At 37.6% G+C, this 20,577-nt stretch overlaps 1 protein-coding gene across 2 annotated transcripts in view; it reads right to left on the bottom strand.

Moving 5' to 3' along the window:
- Nucleotides 1–3,384: 3,384 nt before the first annotated feature.
- PARVA (parvin alpha) overlaps nt 3,385–20,577 on the bottom strand; it is a 64,719-nt gene continuing 47,526 nt past the window's right edge. For both annotated transcript variants that reach the window (XM_042881911.1, XM_042881912.1), the window contains exons 7-13: nt 18,750–18,808; nt 17,666–17,685; nt 16,260–16,321; nt 15,522–15,590; nt 13,808–13,909; nt 12,961–13,033; nt 3,385–9,546 (exon numbers count right to left, since the gene is read on the bottom strand). In XM_042881911.1, coding sequence (XP_042737845.1) covers nt 9,470–9,546; nt 12,961–13,033; nt 13,808–13,909; nt 15,522–15,590; nt 16,260–16,321; nt 17,666–17,685; nt 18,750–18,808 — 462 coding nt within the window. In that variant the 3' untranslated portion in view covers nt 3,385–9,469. The remainder of the gene's footprint in view (nt 9,547–12,960; nt 13,034–13,807; nt 13,910–15,521; nt 15,591–16,259; nt 16,322–17,665; nt 17,686–18,749; nt 18,809–20,577) is intronic.

Genomic DNA, 20,577 nt, shown 5'->3' with positions numbered 1-20,577 from the left:
GTACAGAAGGCTTAGAAATCCAAGACTGACACCTTCAGTACTCTAAAATATATATGGTTACAATTACAAAGTATTTCAATTACCACCATGTAGGGGAAAGTCAAAATTACATACACAGAGCTGGCCATTTCCTCCCAGCTGATGGCCCCTGCAGCATTCCAATAGGCAAAATTATTCCTCCAGCAACCTAATTAACTCACATGTTTATTTCCTTCAGTGGCTTGATGCTAGTATCTTTATCAGAGGCAGTGTGGTAACCTTCTAACAGACTTTGCAATTCCTCTGTTTCCTGTTTCCCTATGGACTGGCATTCCACATAGCCCTCATTAGTAACTTTCTAGCTCCCTGTTTTATACAACATAAAGCCACAGACAGGATACTGTAAGGGGAATCTGATTCCTAATTCATACCTTCATGATCTTCTTTGTAAAGTTCATTTATAGTTTTTCTTCTGTCACATTCCTGCAAGACTGAGAGCCTTTCAAGATGAGGACTGTACCATAGCATGCATTCACAGAAGTGCAACAGATCCTGTAGGCATGGTTATAAAACAAACAGCACTAAGAAACACATCCGAGTTTTATTTACCTAAAACTTAGTGCCAAGGCTGAAAGCAGACAGCAGAATTCTGCTACTCTATAATTGATTTGGGTATCTGATATTTAAGGGCCTCCCAAAGAGAAGATACACATTATCTTGCTTTTTCAAGCCTCATGCAGGTGAAACTCTTAATGAATACAAGAGTGGACAAGAATCACATACATTTTAAAAGGAAACTTAAAAAGCAGCTATTAGAGATCATTTGAGGAAAGCAGTCATTAAAGGTAATAGTTCTGTGGCTGTAATTATATAGGACTGTGCTGGGCTGTGAAGACAACACAAGTCAGACCTTAGTGTGAATGTGACTGGGGCTTCCCACGGTTATATGAATTTTTATCCATTTCCAGGTCAGATAGACTCTAAGAAGCCACAAGGACATCTTTTCACATACTTAAGGTTAATTCACCATTTTCCCAAATTGAGCCTATAATCCTCATAATCTTGCAAATGTCAGACTGTGCAAAGGAAAATCTGTATTCCCCTGTTACTTAGATATTGCCATCCAGTAAGAAAGAAGTTACGTAAAAAAACACACAAACAAGCAAACAAAAAGTCCTGGTCACAGCAATTTCCCCTCACCCCACCCCTTGTATGTAATTTAATAGTCCTCAACTGTTCAACTAATATAACAGTTATAAATCTGGCATGTGATCCAACGGACTAATCATTCAGAGACATAACTACAGTCAGCAGCATTCATTCCTCCCAGTATCAAAAGTCCTAAGCAATGAATGGTGCTGATTAGTCACAGCTGAAGACTTTTAGAGCCCCAACACGCTGGCTTTGTATTAATTTTCACCAAATTGGAACACTGCAAACACCCAGGAGAGGGAGAAATAGTTAAAGGATATTTTCAGGCTTATATCCTATAAAACTAAACCAAACCAAGCAGAAAACAGCCTATGTGATTTATCATAACGTGAAGATCTCAGAAAGGAAGCATAAGATGCTCTTTTCATTTCCTCCCCCAGTCCACGAGAGGGGCATGGCCCCAGGCAGACTTTCAGCTCCTCACACAGAACAGAGGCACCAAGGTTGCAATCCTGAAAAATCTGTTCAGACACCACCTTCCCCGAAGGCATCTAAATTTCACCCTTGATTTTCATTTAAAAATTCCCTAGCATTTATGCCTGCACATGTTCAGAGCTGACCCAACCTTAATGGGACTGAGTAGTTCTAGTTTTAATTTGACTGGAATCCAAAAACGAAGTGTAGCACTCCATACAATACTTGCACTCAGAGAAGGCCCAAGAAACCTCAACTGACTGGACAGACAAAATGCAATCATGTCTGTCAATTTTACTAAGCACAGCTTGGAGATGAGGTTGCGTTCACCTCCCCAGGTGAGCTTACCTAATGGCTAGAGCACAGGTGGAAAGCAGGGGATGAAGCTATTTGCTTTGGTGAGGAAATTCAAACCTAAATCAGGCTGTGAGGCTGTGTATGGTAGGAAAATCTTGTCTTGGGGCTGTTTTGCTCGCAAAGTCTTAGAAAAGATGAGTGAAAGCATGACCAAAGATCAGCAGTAATTTTCCACTGAAACAGGTAATGTTAATTCTGGTCCCTCTTCAAAACGTTTCTGCATTCTAGCACCCTTTGATAGACTAAAATACAGGAGGCCCAAAAGATATATTCTTTCTCTAAATCCCTTTCCACCGTTTGAATATAAGCATCAGTGATGCTCCCTCTTCTACTTTTTCTCCCTCTTTCAGTTAATGTGGAATTGCTTTACGTACAGAGGTGCATCCTCACCTGAAAGCAGGCAGTGCATGGCCAACAGGGGGAAAAAATGCTCACTGCCTCAAATCAACAAAGCACTCTTCTAAGGAGGAACAGAAATAACTCCCAGTTGTGCAGAAGGGCACTAAACTCTATGTCTTTCACTTTCTGGGTGAATACCAGTGAAGCTAATTGAGGTAGCTAGACTATCTCCTGTTTGTTGTACTACAATGTTTTGCAGGTGAAGCCCATAAAATTCAGGACAAAATCTGGGACAAAAGCTGCCAGGGCAGATGGTGTGGCTTAGCATTGTGGATTCAAAGCACATACATGTCTTTCCAGCTCTGAGTAATGGGGCTGGGATTGAAGAACGGCATTAAAACTCACCTGTCCTAAGTGTTCCCTGTTGATTAGGCAGGTCATTTTGGTAGTTTCACCTTTACAAGCAGATTAAAGATCAAACACCTGCTTCCGGATTCATTCCAGTAATTCAGTGGCTAAAAATGTTCATCTGTGGCACTTTACTTGCCTGTATTTTTGATTTATTCCAAGTTCTCCACTGAAGCTTCTTCACTAAAGGATCACAACAAAAATACATTTATAAAAAAATAATGTCAAAAGCTTCTTGAATGCAGCTATTATCTGAAATGCACGAGTTAATTTTGACTATTTTAGCATTCCACTAACATCAGTTAAATTTGAAATCCACAAAACTACCTTGCAAAATTCTGCACTATAACCAGCTGCAAAATCTCAGCTAAAGAGCTCAACACAGCAATGTCAAAGGCACACTTTGCTGTTTTGAGTCAAATATGGCATTTTCCTGACCTGCTGCTGCTAATCCATTCAAGCATATGTTTGCACGGCTGTTTTTGCCAGCCCACTTTCAGCTGTCACTGGCCTCCACAGAAAATAATAATAAACAGTGAGTACACCCACAGGGATGTAACTGAGAGTAAGCTGGATGCACAGAGAGGTCTGGAAGCTATAAGAACATGAAACCATACAGCCTTCCTAATTTCTTTTTTCATACGTGTAATATACTTCAGCCCCAAAACAACAGCATTGATTTTCAGGTGATATTTTATTGTGCACGATAACAAAGGTTTGAAAAAAAAGCCACAGGACATATGAGCAATGGAGTGTTGCTTACTTACAGAGTACATAGAACATATTCTGTGAAAGCTACTAATTTCTGTCGAAGGGAGCACATTAATTTAAAGTAAGCATTATTGTGAGGTACCTTGCAAAGTGAATTTTGCCAATGTTTTTTCCCTAAACTTGCACTTGAAATTTAGAAACTTGTATTTACATGACACCAACATTGCTGCAGAGTGTATAGCATTAAACTATTATACAGGAAAATATCTCATTATTACTAAAAGAAATAGGCATACAGAAAGTATCATCAAAATACGAAGCATTAGCCCTAGAAAATGTCAAATGACTCAAAAGCTCTTTGGAAAATTTGTGGACGTTGAGGTATGCATTACTTTTGTAAATTTATTGCCACTATTTTCATTTTTCCTGTGATACAATTAAAAAAAAAATCATACTTTCAACCAATTACAACTTTCTACAAAGGACTTATTCTGCCTTTATTTATTTTTTAACTGTAAAGAGAAAATCCACACTGATTCTCACTGCAGAATGGTAGAACTCTAGTAGGTAACAGTGCAGAAAATCCTGCAAGAGGTCTACAAGGCACTGTTCTCTTTCTGAGTGCTTGACATGCATACAGGCCACATGTGATTGCTGATTTGTAAGACATGAACAACAGAAACTAGATCTAAAGCTAAAATGTAGTGTAATTATTTAATAATAATTAAATATTATATATATATTTTTATCTAATGAAATAAACTCCATCATTTCTAAAAGCCATTCTGCTTTAAAACATTATGGGCTACAGAAAGATGACAGCAAAATTAAACAGATATGAATTTTGAGAGATACTTTATGAAAACGAGCAAGAACCAAGGTCAACCACGTAGCACTTAGGTCAACTGATATAGTTTGCCTGAATATAAACCATTCCCAAATAATGTAACCCCCTCTATAAACAGAAGAGACCAAATGCTCTGCTGATTTAATGCCACTGATTTATGTGCCAACAAGCAAGTTGGTCCACTGTCAACACAGAGTAATCCTATCGTGAGCCTGACATGTGTGTATCAGGTGAAATTACACAAGGATTCCTTTGATACAATTTCTCTGGGAGGTCTTGATGGCAACTGGGGCGCTTTTGAAAGAAACGTGGGGAGCTGACCATAAAATACTTAGGATGTCAGATAATTATTCTAACAATGACTTTCTGACATACTCCTTTTTGAAAAAGCAAAACAAAACAAAAAGAACAACCCAGTTTTGTGTGGTTGACAGAATCCACTGATAGGGAAGGCATGCCCACCTCCGACCACAAAACAAACTTGGCTACCATGGTGCTGCAGTGGCAAATAGATGAATTTCAAGTTCCTTCGGCAGTTTCATGACGTCCCAGCATCAGAAATGTTTACTGCCTTTTTTTCCCCTCAAGACAGGCTAGCATCTGCTGGTTTTCAGTGGGCTCAGCTACCTGTGGGCCTTCATGTGACAGAGCGCAACACGCAAACACAGCGGTCTGGAGGATGATGCTCAGAAACCATCATGAGATCTTAAGGCAGTGGCCTGGGTTTAGAAACACAGCCAAAGTATGAGATAGCATCCTCAAGATGAGAGGCTCCCTCTGTGAAACGGGCCTCTCACGGCGACCGCTGGTATCTTACATTGGCTAAATCTATTGATCTGGATCTATTTAAACAGATTTTAAACTAACGTAAATAAAACCAGGACTGACCTAAAATGTAAACAAATTCTATCCTAATGTAAACTGAGGGAAATTTTGTATCCATTTGCACACTGACATACAGTGCTGTGTACTGAGAATAGAAGCATGATAAATGACAGCAGAATATGGCCCAACTACCTTAACATTTTACTTCCCTGCAGGAAGGCGCTGGCCTACACTAACTGTTGAAGAGCCAACTGTCTACAGTAGTACTCTATATTTCTATAATATTCTGTATCGAAGCAATAAATATTAGATATAATCTGTATATTAGATTTCATATTTATCTGATAGCTATTTAAATCTACATTGTCATATATAAGCAGTGACCACTCCTACCTGGCAGCATACACTATTTGCGTGAGCGTGTTAAAATCATCACATGGGTTTGTATTTATGTAGGACTCTCCTGGTCAAACAGCAATTTAAATGTACATAAAAAAGGGAATTTGCACAGAAGTTGGACTTTGTTAAACGTTTCTGTGGTTCCGCATAACATCATTTCAGTATGGGGATTTCACAATTCTATCTCAGTTTTATGTTACTGTTATTATTATTTTAAAGACTGAAAATACAGGTAGAATAGACTTCAAAATCTCCAATAAAGTTATATCAGTACAGCACAGGAATATGTATTTTCAAGTTTAAGAAATAACAATTTCATTGTTCCTAACCTTTTTCCTCTACATATATAAATCTCCTTTTTACAGAAAGTGCACTCCTGAAAACAAGGGCAATCAAAATGTTTTGGCACTGCTGAGATGTGAAAGTGTTTCAACTGAACAGGATCTGCAGAAAAAACATCATGCATTTGTTAATGAACTATTACAATTACTATAATCTAGCTCTGCAAATTGCAAACTTCTTACATGTTAAATAGTAAGCTATGTTGAAATTGCTGCTTGTTTACAAATGAGAAACCCCACCTCATTTTCCTCCAAAAAAAGGGGTCGGGTAATTCCTACTGTTTAGCTTCTCAGAAAGATCAGAACTACTAAAGACATCATGAAAATGTTCATTACCTACGCAAAATGTAAATAATTGTTACATTCTGTAATTCTAACTTCAGAAACTCAGTTAAAAAACATAGAGGTAACCAAATATTTGATGAATACTTTTAGAACGCAATTTCTAAGTTCAGAGAATATCCAGGTATTATCCTTTGAACCAAATGCTGACTCTCCTTTGCAAAAGCTGATACTTGTGGAGATTTATTTATTCAAAGAATAATTTCTGTGGCCCTCCGGCACAGTCAATATTGTTATTGACTGTTACCAATTGTTCACCAAAGGCAGAATATAATTGTTGTCTTCCTTTTAAGTTGATGTTGCACTGGAAAGCACTAATTAAAAAAAAAAAAAGAAAAAAAAAAGGAAAAAAAAACCCTGAAAATTGAAAAAAATATTATGCTTTCTACAGTAATCAACATTCAGGTGTTAATAACTGTAGCTGACAGTACTGCATTTCTTCAGATGAACAACCTCAAGAGCTGATAGATCGCCTGCCTTTCACCTACAGCAGTTCTGCCATAAATGGATGACTTGCAAAAGTTTCCTTTCTACAATACACAAATTTCCAATACTTTTTGCCTCAGGACTTTTTTTTTCCTTAGTGTGTAAGCCAGTATCCCAAGAAACTGTGGTGCGCTGGAACACTTCACTTAAGAAGGTATCTAAAACTGACATGAAGACGTCTAATATATGCTTAGTTTACTTCTCAGCAGTTTTGATAATTTACACTATTGTCAGGCAGCCTCTAGAGCTTCTTCATAGAAACATAACTGATGCTTGATAGCAGTCTAAGGAAAGAATTAATTCTCATTTCTCTTTTCAGTCGTTGATAAACTGAAACCAAACAGATAACAGCTTATCGTTGGTCATGATTTAAAAAAAAAAAACCAACAACAAAAGTATTCTTTATAGACACAAAAAATGACCAACCGACCTTACGCTGCAGCAGTATTTGCAGATGTGAGTAGTTTTGATCTACAGAGGTTGTTCCAAAAGTAATGCCTCCTAGTTTATTATGTTGGCCCACAACATCAGAGGCAGATGATGGTGGGATGGCAGTAGAGGTTGAAGTAGAGGTTCCCACCAATATGCCATTACATTTTCGTGTGTGAGACGGATAGCAGCACAGGGGCAGTCTGACAAAATGGCATCTGACATGGAAGCATGGATGAAGCAGTGGGGCGGAACTGAATTCTTCCATGTGGAAAAAGCCAGCACCAATTGTCACTCACTGTGCTTGTGTCCCAATCACCTCATCCACGAGAGTCGGCAGATTATGACCACAAAACTGTGTACGGAGATGAATGCTGGCTTCAACACATTGAAAATGATGATGGCAACATTAGAGTATCACCAAGCGTGTGCCAGCTAGACCCTATAAATGCTCACAGAGGAACAGAAAGAACACTGCTTACAATATTGTCTGGATCTAGTGAACCAATATGAGGCTGAAGGTGATTAGTTTCTTGGATCGCATCGTTATCAGTGACAAGATTTGGTGTCACCACTATAAGCCAGAGTCAAAACAGCACTCCATGAAGTAGCAACATGTGAATTCCCCATCGATGAAAAAGTTCACATGGGTCAAGTGATGTGCAGCATCTTCTAGGATAGGAAAGGGGTGAGCCTTCCTGATTTCTTGGAACTCGAACAAACAGTCAGCTCTGACAGCCACATCACAACACTGACTAAGCTGAAGTCTCGAACATCCAGAGCTACATCAGAGAAGTTGGCAACCTTTCTCTTGCAACATGACAACTCTGGACACTGTATCAGTCTGAAGACTGTGGAATACATTGCCAATATTGGCTGGACTGTCCTACCACAGCCACCATACAGCCTGGATTTGGTGCCTTCTGACTTCCATCTGTTTAAGCCGATGACAGATGGATTGCATGGGCAACATTTTCTTAGCAATGACACCATGACACTTGCTGTGATACAGTGGGTCAGCTCCACTGGTGCAGATTTTCACAAGCACAGCATGCAGGCTCTTGTTCATTGCAGGTAAAAATGCACAGTTAATTGTGGTGACTATGATGAAAAGTAGAGTTTGGTAGCTGAGAATTTTCTCTATCAAATAGTGTCATGGATGCCTACCTGTGCAACCTATTGTAGGGTACCTGCTTTATCAGCAAGGTTAGACTTGATGGTCTCTCAAGATCCCTTCCAACACTGAGATTCTGTGATTCTGTTATTGTGCTCTTTGTACTGGTTGTAGTTTTCATGGAAATAAATAGGAGACATTACTTTCAGAGCAACCTCCATGAAAGCAGCGTTTTTATATCTGAAAGGGTAGAGGAATGTTTCTGGAAAATAAATATTATTCTTTATGCTGGACATTAGGCAACAAAATCCATTCACCATAACATCAACCAAAGGGATAGATCCTAAAATCTATTTAATAATAAATCTAAACTTACGATGAGACAATTCCATGTTCCAACTATTAAAAGTTGAAAAAAGAAAAATAAGCCAACTTTCTAGCATTTCTATGCTAATAAAACAAATACTACAGGGAAACTGTATCATATACAGGTGTGCTTTCCTGAAAATGTGTACTTGGGGAAAAAAAACAATAATAAAAAAAGATCTCCTTCATGAACAAAACTAAGTGAACAAGCTGCAAAGCATACTTAGGAGGAATGCTCAGTACTATATATTTATAGAAGAGCATCACATTTTAATAAGACTGAAGGAAAAAGTAGCCACTTCAGTTTGTACCCATAGAATTCAAGCCTAACTGCACTGAAAATACAAATTATTTAGGTTAAGTACTTGAGAAAGTCTATTCTTTTCAGCTTTCATGTGAAGAAGAGTATTTTACTGTTTCTCCATATGCACATTTTTTAGAATTTCAACGCAATCATTTTATCATGGACAGAAAAGTATTCTTCCTCCCCCCAGATTGGAAAAGACATGTTTCATAAACACTGAAGTAGGTGCTTAGTATAGAAACTTTCTATATTTGGCTTCGACAGCTGATCTGAATTAAAGTTAATAAATCTTTTTTTTTCCATTGCTGCTCCACCTACTACAAAACTGTAGAGATGGAGTTATTACTGAAACATAGATTCTCCCAGAAGATATCCAAATACCTTCCTCCAAATTTTTTCCATAATTTGTATTAGTTTTACGTAGTCTCAGCTTTAAACCCACTGTGGAAAAAGTTGTGCAAGAGTAGTCAATTAAAGATTCTTCAGATAAATGGTTTAGTTCCTTCTAGGATAATGATGCAGAGGAATATTGGTGAAAAATACACGAGTTATGACATTTTCTTTGTTAAAACTTCTTTATGTTCCAAATGAATTCTTCACTCCACATTCCTGTATTTGGTAAACAAGTTATATAGTACTCTCAGTGTAGATTTCAAGTCACAATTTACAATATCTAGAAAAAAAGACAGGGAAAAAATTATTAGCAACTTGGTACATCCAAAACATTTTCAGAAAAAAGTGCTTATTCTTCTATTTCCTTTTTCTGCTCAGATCCATATCTGTAAACATAAGAATCATAAAGACAGTAAAAAAAGAGTAGAAATATAAATAAAGCAATTTTTAAACTCAAAAATCAAAAATCATTTTTTCAACCACTTTTAGTTAAGGTTACAAATACCTTAAAGTCGCTGATGTAGAAATGCAACCAAATTTTCAAGGCCTATAAGATAAAACTGTACCTAACTTCACATATACTGACAGGACTAAATCTTCAGTTAGTTGTGGCCAAAATAATCTCACAAAAATTATCAAGCAGGATAATTTTTCTCATACATAAGGATTACAGGACACTGGGCTGTAATTTCCATTACTAGGCCTAATTTTGTCAAGATAGAGGCAAGGCTAAAATTTCTACAGGATCTACAGAAACTAGGTGTGTAAGTGCCCCTTGAAGACATTTTAGAAAATGCTTTAGTTCAGCTGATGTACATGGCTGAATCAGTCCTTGGACACTCAACATCTAAAGTAAAGGATTCATGCAGAACAAAAAGTTAATGAATACCTGCTGTTTCCAAGGGAAGTTGTTGAGAAAGTCAATATTATTTCACAAGAAATCTATAAAACAAACTGACATGTACCATTGCAGCAGGCTATATTCATGCTTCAAGGGATATTTAATCTCAAATAGGGTCTTAGGAATTACCCACCAGAAAGGCTCCTTTCTTTTTGACAACTGTACAGGAACTCAGTCTCCTAGCTTTGGTCCTTAGAGCTAGCCATGAAGGTGTAAAGCTGCTGGTGTGCATACTCTCACTATTTTCAAAGCTTCCAAGGAAACCCATTAAACTGTGTATGTAATCACCAGATGACTTTACCAGTTTTGCCATTATATCCACCTTTGCTGATGTTTCTCGCAGACGGTGAAGGGGTTATACTTGGAAGAATGAATTCAATCAAAGCCATGTATGCTGTTCCAAACCATGCTGTGAAAGGCTAAAGACACCAGGGCTGCTCTGAAAGTAATGTCATTACATTGACCCACAATGTCAGAGGCAGATGTTGGTGGGACAGCAGTAGAGGTTGAATCTTTCCACCAATATTCTGTTACATGCTGTTGCCATGTGACGGATGGCAGCAGAGGGGCACTCTGACAAAATGGTGCCTGACACTGAAGGGGAAAAAAACTTCACCCACTGACATTCAAACGACGCTTGCTGAATGTGTATGGAGACCAAAGAGCAGAAGTGAGCACACAGAGGTGGTGGGTGGTGCATTTCAGCAGCGGCAACAGAGGGTCATCTCCACTGGTGCAGACTTTTACAAGCGCAGCATGCAGGCTGTTATTCGTTGCTGGTAAAAATGCACAGGTGATTAATGGTGGTGACTATGTTGAAAAACAGTGTACTGCAGCTGAGAATTTTCTCCGTCCAATAGTGTTATTGTGCTTTCTGTAACTGTTGTACCTTCCATGGAAATAAATAGCAGGCATTACTTTTAGAGCAGCCTACGTATTAGCCATATGGCAAAATGACATCCATGGATAAAGATTGAAAACAGACAAACCTACGTTTCTTGATGAGATTATGCGCGGTCATGAAATCATGGCCAAAAAGTTTTGTGATTCTTAGTAAATCAGATAAAAAAATGCTTGCTACAGAATGAAGAAAAAATGCCAAAATCTACAGGAAAGGCATTTTGTCCCACAACATCACATTATACTTTGTAGTACTGTTTGCACATAGTTCAGAAAGTTTCTTCTTTCATGCCAGAAGTGAGCTGCATAACGCTCTCATTTCCTAACACAGAACTTCAAATGAATGAAGAGATACATTCTGTATCTCTTCACAAGCCTTTGAAAAAATTACCAGATGATTCCATCACCAGAATAGTATTCCAGAGAAAGGCCCACAGCAAAAAGCAAAGTGCTCCATGAGAAAGAAAGATTCATTTCCATTGCTAATTGTGTTTGACGCGTATAACGTTTTCCTGGTTACAATTTTCAAAAAGCGGAATTTCAGTTTGGCTTTGATTTACACGTTTCAAGAGGTAGTCTGAAAAGCTCAAACTGCAAATGAATTTGTTATAGACTCAGTAAATTAATGTTCTGGCCATTTTTAAAGTAAAAGGTCATGGAAAGCTTTTTAATACTCTTCCAATTATATTGCAAACAAGCCAAATAAACTGTTGACCCCATAAAAATCATTGGTTTTCATACTCATTTATTCAGCCACATTCTTTTTTCCACTAAATATGTTTTTCATATTCTGAAGCACTTTTCAGCATTTTTTTCCCCCAAGAACCTCAAAGAAACAGTGTAGGAATTTAAAGAGTATTTAGTCTATGCATTTAGGGTAAAATTCTTTTCAATGCTCTTTTGCTCACTGGAAATTTTAAGTATGGGCATTGTGCCCAATGTAACAACACATAAAACAGAAGTGCTTTTCCATTCACATTGGGCAGGAAGTTTCGTATTAAGCATTTCAATAATTGCACAAGAAATGTCTTATATATGCTGAAATATCCTTATGGCTTGATTTATACTGGAAAAATTAGCTGTCCCCTGGAGCAATAAATACCCCCAAAGTTAAATGCCATAAGAATTTTAAACCTCCACAGGAACAAGGGATCACAGATATTCTCTGTTTTACTTGGATCTCTAGATTTCGCTGTTTTCCTCTTCTCTTTTTGACTGTTTCAAACACAGAAGTTTGTGACACAGTCACCACTGCTGCAGTTAAGTATGATTGTGAAGCAATCAAGAGAAGTGATGAAGTAGGCTGGGTAGATGCAGATTAAATGCATAGGTGGCATAGGCTCAGTCCTCAGACATAATTCTGTGCACATGCCTGCTGATGTCACAATTTGGAGGTCAGGAGGGATGAAAAAAGAGCAGAACAGAGCAGAAATTGATTAACTGTGTCAGAATCTCCAGTGTCCTTAATATAAGAAGTCGAAGCATCAGTTTCTATCATTCCTGAGGAAATAATGATCCGGTATTACGGTAGGACAAATACATTAATTATTGTGGTAGGTAACCTGCAGCACCCAGCTACCACCATTGGGAAGGGCTGCATATCCAGCAAGCCCAAATCATATGAGTGCCTCACACTACAGGGAATCAAGGGTCTTATATACAGCCTGAAAAGCTGGATTTAAATCTTGTATTTATATAAGTGGAGTGGAATCGTGGTCCTGCAGAGGTCAGCAACAAAACCTTCACCTTCAGTCACCTGAGCACTTCAGAATGTGCCTCAACTTTCTCTACCTCATTCACATTTTAACCTTTATTTAGCTGTAACAAAACCCTATGAGATCTGGATCTAACACAATTTTTTTTAAAGAGGTGCAAAAAAAGTAACATAGGTACCTTCTGGTCTAGGCTTTGGTTTTTCCAATCCACCATCTTGCATTAGCTCAAATGCAAAGGACACATTGAGGACCTAGTAATATGATACAGGCAGTTGTTATTATGATCTATACACAGTATACCAAAAAAGGTCAAATCAAGATGCATTTAAAGCTGCAAATCTATATGCTGGGGAGGAAGAAAAAAAAATCAAATCTGCATATATCAATCTAGACAATCCTTTATTTTGTTTTTGTTTTGTTTTTTTTTCTGGGTGGTGAAAGTGTTTCAGAAATATAAAAGTAACTGAAAAGTAGCACGTGAACTAACATTACACATACAAAAAACCATCCTCCAAGTTTACAAACTGGAACATGATGGCTTATGTAGTGTGCATCTTAGATAGCTGAATTGCTTACAAAGCAACAGACATCAGGGTAATGGTTAGTCTTAAAATGATACATAGTACATACATGTCTTCAGGCTTTCAAAAAATATGAAACTTTTGAAATGTCAAATTCTTTGATGTTGGGCTCAAAAAAAATCAGTCCTGTCCTCAATTTGTGTATAATATTAATGAACATTAAGGCTGGCTCAATGACAGCATCACACAATGGTTGCCAAAATCAGTTAATATTTGCTAGACACCCTATCATTAATATAATTTTCCCTTTTATTCTGAATAAGTATCAACACTGAGATTTTGAAAAATGCTTGGAAATGGTTACCAGTTCAGCCCTGTTCTCTTTGGTTTTCAGCTATCAACACTGAACCTATACAGAGAAGTCAGTATCATCCCTAAAACAATAGGTATGTTTGCTTAGATGGTTTTTGTTTTGTTTGTAAGAGAAAAACGAAATCTCATTACCTTTTGTTCAAAACTATCAGGAGTCAAGAAAAAGCTGTGGAGAGGAACAAAATAGCCTTCTAGGAGACCCATTAGCAGCACTAAGTACACACCATCTGCAAACTGTAAAAAACACACTTCTCAGTATTTTTTCTGAATACACGCACAGAATAAAGTTTCTGTAGAAAGCAATGGTCAGCAACTTTGACCTGTGTCTTTGTTTTCTATTCTGCTAGTTGCAGGAAATCAGAACAACCACCTTTCAAGCTATAAATTAGCACACGTTCTCTGAGCAGAGAAAAGCAGAACGAAGGTGCACTGATGACTGCACTGAAGTTCAGTATGTTGAAGAAAATAAAGGAATAAAGAATTAAAATTTCCACGTTACACACTCATCTCTATCTAAAAATTAGTAACATTCATGAGACTTTGTTCAAGGCATCTCACTCGTAACCCTGTGGCATTAAGTCTACCATAATCAAACTCTGAGATACCAGAAGCAAACTATTACCTGAAGGGAGCTTGTAAGCGAGGTGGGTGTCAGTCTCTTTTCTCAGATGACAAGCGATAAGTCACAAGGAAATGGCCCCAAGACGTGTTGGAGGGATTTCAATTGGATAAAAGGAAGAACTTTTACACAGAAAGGATGGCCAGGTGTTGGAACAGGCTGCTCAGGGAAGTGGAGGAATCAGCTTCCCTGGAGGTTCTTATCAGGATGTGATGCTAAGGGACGTGGTTTAGTGGTGGCATTTTTTGATCCTAAGGGCGCTTTCCAATGTAATTGATTCTATCATTCTATCTTCCTGAGGTAGCTTATTTTGTTTCAACTGATAGAAATAGAATCTCTCACCTTAGAGAGTACTGTTTTGGATAGATGCTTAAGGTGTTTCCAGGCATGTTTGAATAACACATTTTTTCCCCCAAAATTAAGCAATGCAATATGCACACACAGTAACACTTTTCTGAAAGCCCTTTCCATCTAAAACTCAATTTTACCTTTAAAAAACCTCTATCAAAGTTATTCAAATAAACCAGAGATTCTTAATAGCACGTATCAGGACATTAAATAAAGCCTGTTGTGAAGACACCAGTTTTTTTCTAGTGTGGGTAGCCTCCTTCCTGTCTGACCTCCTGCTGCAGTTGTTCATATAAGGATTTTTTGATACCACAGAATAAAGCTTTTCTTTTAGCTTCTTTCTAGCCAATTTAGCATCTGAGAACAGGAAAAGAAGACCATGGACCACATTATTTCTGTGGCGCAATCAAGCCTGCAGCTCAACTGTACAGCTGCCTATACACTTGAGCAGCTTCTGTCTCAAGAATTCATCTTACTGAATAGAGCCATTGTAATCCCATGAGATTACTTGCTAGTGTAAAGGTAGGCAGGAAACAACTGTTCATCTTGAAACTGTTTCAAACCAAGCAGACGGAGCCTCTCCTGATGAAAATAGGCACAGGTTCTTCTTACAGCACTTAGCAGCACCCAAGAGGTAGCATCTGCTAACTAATTTTTATGCTAATTAAAGTACAAAACTGTTGCCCTTATGATTTCTCTGCTTAACTGGTGAGGGTTCTCCTCATATGAATATATCTAAAACTGGAGGGTTTTCCACTGAAATAACATCTCAGAGCCTGATCAATAGCAATTCAGTTGTATTTCTGCATAAAGCTGGGGGCATAGTGCATTACACAGCACAAGTGACCCTCTCCTTCAACAAAAGCTATAAAATCCTACCTGGGTCTCCAGTTCAGTGACCTCCAAATTCAATTTGTTGAGATGCTTGTTCACAAATGTGATGAGAGTCTGAAACGTGAAAACAGTTTAGTGAAGGTCTATTCAGTGGGGCACCTGTTCCAGACGCAGAGTATGCAATCCACTCAGAGCAGAACTTGTAAGAGCAAGGAGACTGCAGTACAATTATTTTTTTAGATTTTAAAACTGAATTATGAGATTTTTAATTTTTTTTTTTTTTTAAAGAATGATAAATTGAAATAAAATAAACACAATATATATGAATAAAAAAATCACTGCTACAATGCAACAGCTTCAAAAAAAATATCTTGTGGCAGACTGTAGGGAAGTGGATGAATTGGACTTCACTCAAATCTGACAAGAGCCCAAATCCTCCAGGTCAGGCTACTGGCAGCTGTAAACTGCATAGCTTTTGGTGTCAGTAAACCCGATCAACCCAGCTGGGTTTTAATCAACATGCACTGTGAGAATTTCTTTTTGATGGAAACTTTGAGAACTTCATCTTTTTTTGCATTCCAAATTTAAGTTCATGTTGCTAAATACTATCAAAAAGAAACATTATAGTAATGAATTTCTATTTTTGTTTTCAGCAGAAAGTTTAATTGTATTTAATACATGCAAATGATGTCTATTTTATATTATATACATATGCACACACTACATAAACACACACAAGCATGTAGACACATGCTGTACTTATTGAAATAGAATCTTTCCAACCTTCTTTACTACGCTGAGCTTGTCTGGAGCATGGTCAAATAGCGTGTCAAATGCATCTCTTTCTGAAAAACATTCAGAGATGTTAATACACTTCGAAGCACTTGTCCACATTAAACACTTGATAAACACTTGATTAAGCACACACTTGTTTAAGACAACAGAATCAATAAAATGTTTCAATACAGTCTCTTTGTATTCCAAGTACTAAATATTTTGCATATTTCTCTCTTGCTTCAGGCTGCTTGTAATTTATTCTCTATTATTTAGAGAAAGCACTATTTTCAAGTACAATTTGGGCTGCTTAATAACCCTGTTTCTCAAAAAATGAGCAGAGCAGAATATTTATGCATTGAACTTTACACAGGGAGCAGGGAGCTAAAGTAACCAACTTATTTTGTTCAGAAGAATATGACTTTACATCTGGAGTTACTACAGAGGAAAATTTTCCCTGGGGCCACAATATGCATATATCGCTCAGCTGACTGCTGTGTTATTAACCACCTCAGGCAAGCTTACAACTACACAGCTGTAAAGAACTCTTTTGCATAGATGTTCTTGGACCATTCTGATATGCAATTTAGGACATGGTTAGCAGGACAGGCAACCTAAAGTAAAATGACTACAACAGTACTGTGGTTACCTTCTGGAGGAAAAAAAAAGAAAAAAAGAAAAAGAGCAATTGCCATTTGGACAACACAAGTGATAGAGAATGACAAAAAATTGCATTTGTATTCCTCAAAAAAATGCTAAGAGTAAATCTAAAGGCATTCGTAGAAGGCAGACTGTAGGAAGTAAGGCTGCTCTCAGATATCATGGGAAAATGTCATGCTTCCAGTCTTTAACTCAGCAGTAAGGCAACGACTGAGACAATATAAGAAATAAATGTTGAATTCTTGGTGGGTGTCCATCTATGCTCCTCAGATGATTGTGTTGTGCTGGCAGGCATTTGGCCAGTCTCAGTACTAACCATGAGACTTACTGGCACAGAAATACGCTGAAGAATGACCCTAAGTCATTTAAGAGTTAAGTAGGTAATGGATACAAGAATGCCAACATGTTCACCAGTGAGTTTATCGTAAGATATCATTTCATATTATGCTGGGAGATTATGATCATTAATATTATTTCAATAATGTTCTGGAGGCTAAACTGTAAAGCATCTGCAAACTAGCACGAGCTGAGAAGTACTGAAATGTGTTTTAAAGATGGTCACATTGATTTTAATGCTTTTCTCCCTTTGTTAACTGTCAGAACAGTCTGTGGCAGATATATTCATATCTGAATCAGATCAATTAGAAATCCTCTACTTCCTTGCACATTAATCAATTCCATTCATTCCGTCCACTCATTCCAGAACTGATGTATTCTTTGGATGACTTAAGAAGATAACAATCATATGAACTTACCATGTCTTCCTGAAAATGCCCTGTGGAAAACAAAACAAAACAAAACAAAAAAAAGCAGTTAAATATGTAATCCACTTGCAGACACTGTACTGCAAAATAAAACAGTGTATGTGGTCAGATCTTCAGCTTGGTGAAAACTGGAGGAAATTCATGGGATTAAGAAAATCCTCATCAAGTTATCCCAGCTGAGACTTTGGATTAGTCTGGAGTAAATCAGCATAATATCTCCTGGATTCACAGAGTCTCATAGGAAGGCCAGTTCTCAGATTTCCTACTGCTGAGCGACCAAATCAACATACCTTGCCTCAGTAAAGACGACATTTTCATGTTGATTTTGTGAAAAACTTTCCCTTTGCCTTAAATGCATTTATCACAACACCTGCAATACAATTCCAGCCAGGACAGTGCTTGGACTGCATTCTTAATAACTACAGCATTTTGCTTCAGTGGCACTCTCACATAAATATTGTGCATATATAAATCTGAAGTTTAATAAAAAGTCATTAGTCTGAATTCTCTCCAATCTATTAGGAACATGGATATTCTTCTACTATTTTCTGTTGGTTTGGAATAACTTTTCTGCTATGAGTTGCTTGGTGAGATGACACATAACAGAGACTAACACTATCATTTTTCACATCCCCGAAGTCCAAGTGGCTCAAAAAATAAAAGTCATATTGCATTCCAAAGAATCTAGTTCTCCTTTATCAAATAAATACCAATATGAAAGAATGAGACATATTTTTGTATGTTTCAAGGCCTTTTGAATACAATAATAAGTAAGAAAAACAATAACTATGGAAGTAAATAGCAATAAATAGAAAATACATAAATTTTGAATATCTTCACCCTTCTCTATTATCTTGGTCTCCTGCTTTTAGTTCCCCAGCTCTGTGTTTCCACACCCTTTTGTATTTTTAGATGCATGTCTGCAGCCCTTGCAAAGGCTAAAGTACAATTACTGGCTGATGCATCATCTTCCCTGGACCCCAATACCAAAATCTAAATATCAGCAAATGCTTGAATTTCTGAGAAGCATCTGCGTTCAATTACTGAACTGCTGGCAAAAGCGGTGTTGACATACTCGGTGTTACCAGTTATTTCCTCTTGGACTTGTCGAGACTGGAGGATTCCTTCTCGTTTCTGGAAGAAATAAAGAAGGACATCTTAATGGTTAGGGTACAGTAAAAATGTAGTTGTGATCTACAAGTGCCATCAGGTAAGAAATCTACAAAATAAGAACCGCTTTTTTTTTTAAAAGCAAACTTGCAGTAATATATTATTTCACCTTGGAATTATTTCAGAAAACTCTCTCGTTCAGTAACAAGAAACTTGAAACTCCACCTGTAGAAGGAAGTATTTCTTCTCTTCATTGTTCTTAACTCACTTTTCTTTTAAGGGCCCCAATTCAGCGAGGTATTTGAAACACTTAAGCGCATATGTAAGTACTTCAGTAGATTTATTTCTTAGTGAGTTGAATTAAACCTTATATTTCAAGGAATATTTTGGCAGATGGTGCCCATGCTTCGTCTTTGGTAAAATCTTGCTCTTAAGCTACCTGTTCTTTCTGCCTTGCCCATGCACTTCTTTTTTTTCACCTTGGTCTTTTCTTTTCCTGACTACTTTCCACACAAAGGGCTCTGTTTGCTTGTGATGGAAAACCAAAATGGAGGATAATCCATTTACAGTGTGCTCCAGAACCTACTCATCATGGTGTTAATATATGCTTTAGCTCCAATGCTCTTTTGATGTGAGAAGCCCTTCATATGTGGTATTTAGAATCCCGTGTCTAGAAGCCGTGCACAAAATGGCAGAAGCCAACTCAAATGGTAGCAATTTGAGTCAGTTGGAAAATGAAGTAGTTGAAAAAATTTCACACTGTTTCCAGGATGCTGACTACAGTCATCTGGTAGTGGCATACATACCACACATATGTTTTGCTTCTCTTTGTGTTCTTTCTGTTAATTCTATTCACTGAAATTAGCAAAATTTTGCAATACAGAAAGAAAAGCCAGGCCATTGCTGACGACTGCATGTAAAGTCTAGACATTAGGCAATTATTCATGATTCTTCACTCCTTGCCATACAAGGAAATAAGAAAAATAAATTTATGCTGGTCCCAGACTTGTCTTCTATGTGGAAAAAAGGAGAATAACAATTTGGAAAAATCCTTCATGGCATGTCAACTGGAGCTATTGCTCTTCCTTGCTTTGGAAAAGATAATACACGCCCCACCAGAGGCAGCCCTGGGTTAATGACGTGCTGAGGATTTGGCCAGGCTCGCAAGAAAGCTGCACATAGCAAACTCTTGGTCACTTCAGACTGGTACTTCGAATAACCTCAACTGTCCTTCTAGATAGGTGATACAGTTTCAGGGGGTTTCCTTCACCTTTTTTAAAGCTCCGTTACTAAACCTCTTGCATATGGTTAAAACACTTTTAAGGAGGAACTTTAAACATAAAAACAGAGTGGAGTCCAGTGTATTACAGACTGAAAGAGGAGACACAGATCAGCTGCTGAGATTCCTATCCCTTCCATCATATATCTTGAAAGTCTGAAGAAAAACTGCATCATCTAGGACTACACTCACCTCCAGGCTGTGCAGAGAATAAGCATTTGAAGTCAAAGTTACAATCTAGCTCAAATTAGAATTACATTCTGGTTTGTGTTTTTTTTTTCCTTTGATGCAGAGTGAAAGGCATTTTTCTGTTTCCTCCTGATGATGATTCTGATGTGCCAATGATGTGTTTTGGAGCAAAAGCCCCATCACTCTACCTTCCTGTGACTAAGTACCACAGTAATGGCAACTGTACTTCTCAGTGCCCTGTCTGCTTATACAAGGAAGAAAATGGCTTCTAATACTTTGCTTTCCCTCTGCAAATGTGCAACATGACCTAAAGCCTTTTTTAATA

The sequence above is a fragment of the Lagopus leucura genome, unplaced genomic scaffold (genome assembly GCF_019238085.1).
Source record: "Lagopus leucura isolate 7727_CA_CO unplaced genomic scaffold, USGS_WTPT01 Super-Scaffold_100033, whole genome shotgun sequence".
Lineage (NCBI taxonomy): Eukaryota > Metazoa > Chordata > Aves > Galliformes > Phasianidae > Lagopus > Lagopus leucura.
The sequence above is the reverse complement of the archived record's forward strand: the minus strand, read 5'-3'. Positions and strand labels throughout refer to the sequence as shown.